This window comes from Alligator sinensis, unplaced genomic scaffold (genome assembly GCF_000455745.1).
Source record: "Alligator sinensis unplaced genomic scaffold, ASM45574v1 scaffold619_1, whole genome shotgun sequence".
In the NCBI taxonomy this organism is placed as follows: Eukaryota; Metazoa; Chordata; order Crocodylia; family Alligatoridae; genus Alligator; species Alligator sinensis.
In genome coordinates, this window is record NW_005842134.1 from 1,146,501 (window position 1) to 1,155,725 (window position 9,225).

The 9,225-nt window shown below is 50.9% G+C and overlaps 1 protein-coding gene across 1 annotated transcript in view; it reads left to right on the forward strand.

Annotated features, from left to right (window-relative positions):
- Window positions 1–4,379: 4,379 nt before the first annotated feature.
- PHKA1 (phosphorylase kinase regulatory subunit alpha 1) overlaps window positions 4,380–9,225 on the forward strand; it is an 87,567-nt gene continuing 82,721 nt past the window's right edge. Inside the window, exon 1 of the mRNA XM_025205952.1 lies at window positions 4,380–4,438. Coding sequence (XP_025061737.1) covers window positions 4,380–4,438 — 59 coding nt within the window. The remainder of the gene's footprint in view (window positions 4,439–9,225) is intronic.

Consider the following 9,225-nt stretch of genomic DNA (forward strand, 5'->3'; position numbering starts at 1 on the left):
CTCATCCTTCGATTCCGTCTTGATGAGGGTCGATGAATATTGCTCATTGACATAGAGCGCAACCCCTCCCCCTTTCTTCCCCACTCTGTCCTTTCTGTACAGCCTATAACCCTCAATATGTACCGCCCAGTCGTGGGACGAATCCCACCAGGTTTCTGTTAGCCCTACTAAGTCATAGGTGTTTTCTGCAAGCAGGAGTGCTAGCTCATCCTGCTTGTTCCCCATGCTCCTAGCATTAGTATATAGGCACTTGAGCCCTGTGACTGGTGCCTTTGCTGCCCCCCCGCTCCGAATCCCAAGGGGCCCCTTATTTCTTACCTTCTTGTTGCTTACCTGTGCTGTATTGCTGGCCGCCCCATGGCTTGCAGGATCCCAATGTTCTCTTTCTTCAGGCTGGGCTATCCTTGTGGGTGCCACATGGTTTGGTGGTCCACAGCTTCCCCCGCCCTCATCTTCCACTCCCCCTGATGAGCCTAGTTTAAAGCCCGCCGGAGGAGATCCGCCAACCTTGAAGAAAACACACGCTTACCCTTGGGGGACAGGTGAAGCCCATCCCAACTGAGCATGTCCCTCGTCGTAATGTGCGGGTCGTTGTCCAGGAAGCCGAAGCCTGCCTCGAGACACCACTGCCGAAGCCGCCAGTTGGTCTCTCTGATGCAGTTCTCATGCCGTCTTCCGCGTCCGTTCACTGGTAGGATGGAAGAGAATACCACTCGTGGCCCATGCAGGTTGAGCCCCTCTATGGCATGTGGCTCTGGCCAGTTCCAGAATCTGCACGTGGTGGCAGGAAGTGGGGCCAGGCCAGCCCAGTTCTATTGCATAGGGCTCCTTGTGACTTATGTGCAGCTCTCGGGACTTGCACACCACCAAGAGGGAAGCCCTACATTATGGAGCCAGTGGCCTGGCCCCACTAACTTTCATCACTTGCAGCTGCAGGGACCCCACTGGGAAGAAGAGAGTATAGCTGAGCCAGACTGGCTCCATTTCATGGGGCTCCCTTCCACTTCTGGTGGAGCCCTGGTCTGGACTCTGCACTCCTGCTGCCCTTTTGGGTGCAAGCCCTGTGCTTCGAGTGCTGCACTCCTGCTGGCCTCAATCCCACACTCTGCGCTCATGCCCAATTGCAGCTTCCCCCCACTCTGCCTGCCCCCCATACCCTACCTGCTGCCCAGAGCACTGCAGCAGTGATAGAAGGAGAAGCTGGAGGATGAGGAAGCGGAGCAGCTCCCCAGGAGGCAGCAGCAGCTCTGCCCGGAAGCTATGCACACTGGCTGGGGCTGGGGCTGGGGCTGGGGCTGGAGCCCTCCCATGCAAAGCATGCTGCCCTGGCGGGAGTGGGTGGGGCTTGGATTCAGCTCATGCGCTGTATTTTGCCTGGTCTGATGTGTCACAGTTGCTAAGCAACATTTGGACACTAAACACAGGATTTTTGTGTTATTTTATTTTTAGTTATTTTAAAATATAATACATCTAAAATATATAACTTTTTTTCAACTCACCCAACCTCTCAAAAAAAAACAACTCACAGTTTGCATCTCCCTTGATATGATGCCATGCCTCCCCAGGGAGGCCCACCTCATAGTTTGAAGACCGCTGCTCTAGTCTGACCTCCTATCTCTCAAAGCCCAGAGGACAGCCCTGATCTCTCTGACAAGCTCAGAATTTCTGGCTGTGCTAGAGCACACAACTTAAATTACACTTAGACCATACTGATATAATTTAAAATGCGAGTGTCTGTATGTTAAAGCATGTGTTTTGTGTGCTAAGTGCCCTCTGAGCATCTTAAACTTGTATCACTTCAGGCAAGGGTTAACTCTGGGCCATGCTACCTAGTTTGTGTTAGGGTAACTTCAGTCGGCTTCATGGAGATAAAAATGAGCAACTTGTAGACCTCCAGCATCCTAGGATACACTACTCAGCTTCCTCTTCAAGCAGGGATAGAGCCCTGGCTCCTGGCCACACCCTTGCTCACCAGCCGTCTAGTGGCAAGTCAAAGCCGCACAGGGAAAAACAATATTGTCTCTTAATGTGAGACTGCTCAAAGCAGGGCTGGGCAATTATTTTGGGCAGAGCGCCACTTACCCAGTTTTGGCAAGCTGTCAAGGGCTGCATGGGTAGCCCCGCCTCTTGGCAGGTGCCTCTCCCCCTGGTCACCATCTTGGGGCCAATGTCCCACTGTCTTGGGCCCAGGGCCAGCACCAGTGGGGCCCAAAGCAGGGTGCAGCATGGCAGGAGCCAGGCAGGGCTGCACCAGCAGGGAAAGTGGGGAGCTGTCCCGGCTCCACAGAGACCCTGCCGGCTGGGACCCTGCGCTCCTGCCGCCCTGCTCTGGGCCCCACTGGTGCTGGCCCCGGGACATGCCAGTTTGGGCCCTGTGCTCCCACTGGCTCCCTTCCTGCTCACTCCCAGTGCCCCCCAGCCCCATGGTACAGGCAGGGGGCAGTGTGCAGCCCCGACCCCCTGTTCGCCGGCAGGGAAGGAGCTGGTGCTGAGCACAGGGAAAAGTGGCCCTTCCCCCACCCTGTTGCCAGCGCACCCTGCTACAGCTGCTTGCAGCCCATGTGGGGCTGTCCTGAGCAGGCACAGGCAGCCCCGTGTGGGATGCGAGCAGCTGCAGCATGGGGCACCGGCCATGGGGTGGGCAAGGGACCACTTTTCCCCATGCTCAGCACCAGCTTGTAACCCGACCCCGCAGCCAGCCTGGGCTGCGCGCCAGCTCCAGGCTTGCCCATCAGGGCTGCGCTGCAGCGGGAGCAGCTGCTTGCTGTGGAGGAAAGCAGCTTCCCCCACTTGCCATGCCGGGCACTGTTTGATGCTTCTGCTCGTCCAACGCTCATGCGCTGGGCAGCCCAGAGGCAGCAGTGGCAAACACTGCCCAGCATGGCAAGTGGGAGGTCGCTTTCCTCCGCACCAAGATGCTGCTCCTGCCGCAGTGCAGTCCCAACAGGCGAGTCTGGAGCCGGTGCAAAGCCCAGGCTGGCAGTGGGGGTGGGTTACAAGCTGGTGCTGAGCATGGGAAAAAGTGGCCCCTTGCCCACCCCGTTGCCAGCGCCCCACGCTGCAGCTACTCACAGCCTGCACGGGGCTGCCTGTGCCTGCTCAGGACAGCCCCACATGGGCTGTGAGCAGCTGCAGCAGGGAGCACCGGCTACGGGGCGGGGGAAGGGCCACTCTTCCCCAGGCTGCTTTTCCCCTGCCATTCCCCCACCTTACCTGAGATGCTGCGCAGTGCAGCCACATGGTCCCAGGCCAGAAGCCCCTGCTGGGGCTTCCAGCTGGGGGGGTGGGGCCAGGCGGGTCCTGCTGTTGCAGAAACTTGCCAGGGCTTCCCCTGGGTCTTACTGCCTCTGACTCCTGTCATTTTTGACGGGAACCAAGGGCAGATAAATATTAATTTTCTAAATTTTTTAAAGGCCCCATGGGCTGGATAGAATGGCCTCATGGGCTGGATCTGGCCTGCGGGCTGTATTTTGCCCACCCCTGGCTTAGAGCATGTTCTAACTTTAACACTGCTTAAAAACATTCCACAGATTTAGTATGGTCTAAATGTAATGTGTAATTTCACCCTTAGGAAAAGAACATGGGGGATGGGAATCCCCCATGTTTTAGGGTAAAGTGGTAAATTCTCTTCCCTGCACCTTACTTCTGGCCTGAATTTGTCAAGCTTCAGCCTCCAGATTCTGCCTTTGTGACATTAACAGGCCTTTTGCTTTCAGAAAGCTCCTCCCTTGTCAGTCCCACCAACTAGGCACTTACATGCCATGAACAGGTAAGTCCCTATTCTCAGCCAGGTTGGCCAATCTTCTAGACTGGGCTTTAAACTAAGATTGCTGGGGGACAGGGAAACACTGACTGGAGCATGCCCGGGGACCAACACACATGAAAGCTCCATAGATAGGGACACTAGGAGAGACACTCGTGTGGGAACTGAGGGAATAGATCCCCTTCAGCATGACAGGAAGCTGAGGGTCTCAATAGGACTCAGGTGCCTGTACACTAATGCCAGGAGCATGTGCAATAAGCAGGAGGAAAGCTCCTGCCCTCTGGTGGGCATAACGACCTAGTAGGGATTATGGAGACCTGGTGGGACTCCTCATATGACTGGAGCATAGCCATAGAGAGCTACACCCTGCACAGAAGGGACCAGGTAGGGAAGAAAGGTGGAGGTGTAGATCTCTATGTGAAGGAACAGTATACCTCCTTGGAGGCCGACATAGGCTCCAAAGCAAAACAGCTTGAAACCCTCAGTGGTCAAGCTGTGGGGGGGGCACAAAGAGAAAGACCTAACTGTAGGTGTATACTACAGGACACCAAACCAGGGGGAGGAACTCGATCTAGAGTTTTCCCAAGAACTGGCACAGCCCACATGTACACGGAACATGGTCGTCATGGACGACTTCAATTATCTGGATATCTCTTGGGAAAAACACTCAGCCAAGTTGGACCGGCCACATTCCTTCCTGACCTGCATTGAAGAGCAGCTATTCCTGGCTTAGGAGGTGCATGAGCCAACCAGAGGTAACACTCTCCTAGAGTTAGCCCTGGCCAAGGGAGATGACCTGGTGACTGACTTAAATATAGATGGTAGCCTGGGCAGCAGTGACCACAAAACCATCACATTCGCGGTTCATCGCAAGGCAGACAAATCTGATAGCAGGCTTGAAGTCTTGGACTTCAAAAATGTACATTTCAACAAGCTCAGGTCACTAGTAGGGGTAGCGCTACAGGACCAGGGACTGAAGGCAAAAGGAGTGCATGAAGAGTGGTCATTCCTTAAGGACACAATGCTGAAAGCACAAAGGAAATCCATTCCCATGTGGAGTGTCACAGGCCAGCTGGGCACTGTAAGTATATCAATTTAGTCAGACTGACTGGGTGCTGCAACTGTATTAGCCACCGGGCTGTTTGGTTCAGGATCGAGGAGGCAGAGTTGGGAGTAAAGCAATGGTAAATTTATTACTGCTTACATACACAACAGTTAACAGAAAGATAAATGCGATAAGCACATAATGCAGTAATATAGAGCTAATAGTAAATAATAACAGATAATAACAACAGATAGATAGATCAATCTGTCGCAGGCCAGCTAGGCACTGCGAGGGTATCAGCCACTGGGCTGTTCAAAACAACAGATAGATCAATCTGTCGCAGGCCAACTGGGCACTGCAAGGATATCAGCCACTGGGCTGTTTAAAACAACAGATAATAAAACCAGATAGATAGATCAATCTGTTGCAAACCAACTGGGCACTGTGAGGGTATCAGCCACTGGGCTGTTTGAAACAACAAATAGACAGACATGGGTTGGCAACTTATCGACAGTCCCTCAATGCCAGGTGTGCGCCAGGTGATTCCAGCAAAGTCAGGCGTCCCCAATCAACGCTGTTGGAGGGATTACTGGGGAAGATCCCTTGATCAGGATCCGATCCTCACTCACACGGGGAGTCTGGGGTCCGGGAGTGGAACAGCAATGACCGTTCTGTTCCCTCCTTCCTGCTGGTCACCTGACGCACGCACTTTTTATACTTAGTTTTATGCTAATCTGTTGGCTTTAGAGCCACTCACAATCTTGCCCTATAGCTGTTACCCTATGGAATTAAAAGGTGTTAAAAATTATCATAAAAGGTTACTACCCAAACTTGGGTTTATCCAATAAGCAAATTACAATGCAGCATCTTCAGGTTTGAAATTAACATTACTCTGCCTAAATCCAATCCCTTTAGATCTCTCTGACTATGCTTTTTTGAGACGTGCTTTCCTGGAATGTGCAGGGTGGGCCAGGCGGTTGAATCCAGTTTTTATCATCAAGGCTGAATTCTGAGCAAAAAAGAACCGTTAGGTCAGCTAATCTTACAGCTATAGCTTTGTCTTTGAGGCCCAGTTAGTTTCACGAACAGTTACATTAGCGGGTTACAAATTTACAAGCTTTATATTAGACAAAAATTCCAAATGCCTCGAAGAAGCACATATTTATTGCTTATTAATTTCTTTGGTTCTGGCCGTCACAGTGGAGGAAAGGTACCAGAAGGGCTGGGAAGCCCTCTTGGCTAAACAAAGAGATCATAGTCCTCCTAAGAAAGAGGCATACAAACAATGGAAGCTGGGGACAGGCTCCAAGGAGGACTATACAACAATGGCCCACACTTGTAGGGAACAAATTAAAAAGGCTAAGGCAGCAACTAAACTTAGATTAGCAATGGGAATCAAGGACAAAAATAAGTCCTTCTTTAGGTACTTAGGAAATAGGAGGAAAATGAATGGAAGTGTGGGGCCATTGCTCAACATCTCAGGATAGCTGGTTACCGGCACTCAAGAGAAAACTGATCTCCTGAATGACTACTTGGCTTCAGTATTTCACCGAGCCAAGGGAAAAATCATGCCAGATAAGGTACAGAAGGAACAGGACAGGAATGACTGCCTTTCTACTAATGCTGTAGAACTTGTATGTGATCAGTCTAAGAAATTAGACATATGTAAGTCAGCAGGACCGGATGAACTCCATCCGAGAGTGCTGAAGGAGCTGGCTGAAGTCATCACGGAGCCCCTGGCAAAACTCTTCCAAAACTTGTGGCACTCTGGAGAGGTCCCTTAGGACTGGAAGAGGGCCAATGTTGTGCCCATCTTCAAGAAAGGGAAGAGGGAGGACTTGGGTAACTATAGGCCATTTAGCTTAACTTCTATGCCAGGGAAAATCCTGGAAAAATTCATTAAGGAGTCTATGTGCAATAGGCTTGCAGAAGGTAGAATTCTGAATGACAGCCAGCATGGCTTCATCGCAGGTAGGTCTTGTCTTATCAACCTCATCTCCTTTTACAACCAGGTAACTTGTCACCTGGATAAGAGAGAGGAGGTGAATGTTGTATACCTTGACTTCCAAAAAGCCTTTGATTTGGTATCCCACAAGGTTCTCGCAAGAAAATTGGACTATTGTGGGCCTAACTGTGAGACAGTTAGGTGGGTACAAAGCTGGCTACAGGGTAGGACCCAGAGAGTCCTAATGAACGGATCTGCATCATCTTGGCGAGAAGTGGGTAGCGATGTCCCTCAGGGGTCAGTGCTTGGTCCAGTACTTTTCAACATCTTTATCAATGATTTGGATGTGGGGGTGAGGAGCTCACTGGCCAAGTTTGTGGATGACACCAAAGTTTTGGGGAAGCATGGTCACGCTTGAAGATAGGCTACAGATACAGGCAGATCTGGACAGGCTGACAAGTTGGGTGAGTTGGAACCAGATGAAGTTCAGCATTGAGAAATGTAAAGTACTCCACCTGGGGACGAACAACCCCCAACACACCTACAGGTTTGGTGGCACCAAACTGACCAGCACCTCGAATGAAAGGGACCTGAGGATAAGAATAGACCGTAGTATGAACATGTGCTGGCAGTGCAACACTGTAGCTAGCAGGGCAAATAATACTCTGGCATGCATCAACTGATGCATCTCCAGCAAAACCAAGGAAGTGATTCTTCCGCTCTACTCGGCATTGGTGAGACTACAGCTGGAGTACTGTGTCCAGTTCTGGGCACCGCATTTCAACAAGGATGTGGTAAAGCTTGAGAGAGTCCAGAGAAGGGCCACCTGTATGATCAGAGACTTGCATTGCAAGCCATATGAGGAAAGGCTGAGGGACCTGGGACTCTTCAGGCTGGAAAAGAGAAGGCTGAGAGGGGACTTGGTAGCAGCTTACATCAGGGGCATACATCAAAGGCTCAGTGAACAGCTGTTCACCAGGGCATTCTTGGGGAAAAGCAGGAATAATGGCCCCAAACTCCTCAAAGACTGTTTCAGGCTCAACATTAGGAAAAACTTCTTCCCAGCCAGGGTGTCCAGACTGTGGAATAAGCTCCCTCCAGAGGTGGTGCAATTGCCTACCCTAGAAATCTTCAAGAGGAGACTGGACAGTCACCTTGCTGGGGTAACTTGACTCCACCTGTCTTTCCTGTCTGGTGTAGGGGGCTGGACCCAATGATCTTCCAAGGTCCCTTCTAGCCCCTTACAATCTATGAATGATCAAGTGACCCTGGAATTTCTGCTCAGTTAATTAAAATTCATTGGGTTCCTGCAGTTTCTCACTGCAAGGCAGATTTTCCAGCATCCTGGGGCTCTCTTCTGATTCCTTTACAGTTTCTCAGCATACCCTGTACAGACTCAAACCCATAGCCCAGAGCAAGCTGGCACAAGGGACTCTCTTCTGGCAGCAGAGGCAAAGATTCTTGGGTGCTGCCAGCCCAAGCTGGATCACCCTAGCTGCTGTCTCAAACAGAAACAGGCTTGCCAAGAGGATGTGTTCAGGACCTAGCAGGCTGGGTGTGTGGGTGTTTGTACACATTAGGCTTTGTTTTGCCTCCCTTTGAGTTCAGAGTGCCTGAGTCATCCTTTGCCAGACAAGATTCCTTGGGTGAATTTGATATCTTTTATTAGACCAACCCAAATAGTTGGAGAATAGTTATTAAGCAAGGTTTTGAGTTCAAAAACCCTTCGTCAGGCTCAGGAAGTGTCAGCAGTTGGTGTGTGCTCTTCCTGGATGGAATGAAAAGTAAAGCAGCCAGGGGCTGGGCTGGGCTGGGGAGTCAGTTGCCAGGCAGATTATAATGTATCAAAAATCCAATGTCTATGTTTAGTCCCTGATCTCTAGTATCCAGGAGGTTTATGAAACGGAGCTCATAGGCTCGTCTCTGGGAAGTGTTGTGCAAGTTTCCCTTGAGGATCAGGACTGAGAGATTGGAGAGAGAGTGGCCCTCCTGTGAGAAATGTGCCCCCCGCTGGTAATTGGGTATTTCTGTCTTTGATAGATTTCTGGTGTGCGTTCATTCTGGTGCGCAGTTGCTGTTTGGTCTCTCCTATGTATTTTCCATCAGGGCATACCTTGGCCATCCTTGGAGCTTTTGGCTACCTTGACCTATATTGCATGACTTCCAGCTGTTTGGAACCTGGAACCCAGCTGTAGTTCCTCCAAGAGCTGTGGGCTTTACCAGGACAGTAATCATTTACCAGGACAGCTGGATTAGTTCTAGCCCCTTCTGCCTGATGATCTCAAAATGCTTCCATAGGAGGTAGGGAGGGAATCACTCTAAATGGACTGAATTACAGTGTGTCAAACAATGGCACTGGTAGAAACTAATCTTTTAAACAATTCAGGCAGCAGAAAGAGACTTGAAAGCAGATGGAAACAGCTGCTGGCAAAGGGGATCTTGCTGGCTTGTATGCAGGTATGGCAGTGTAAC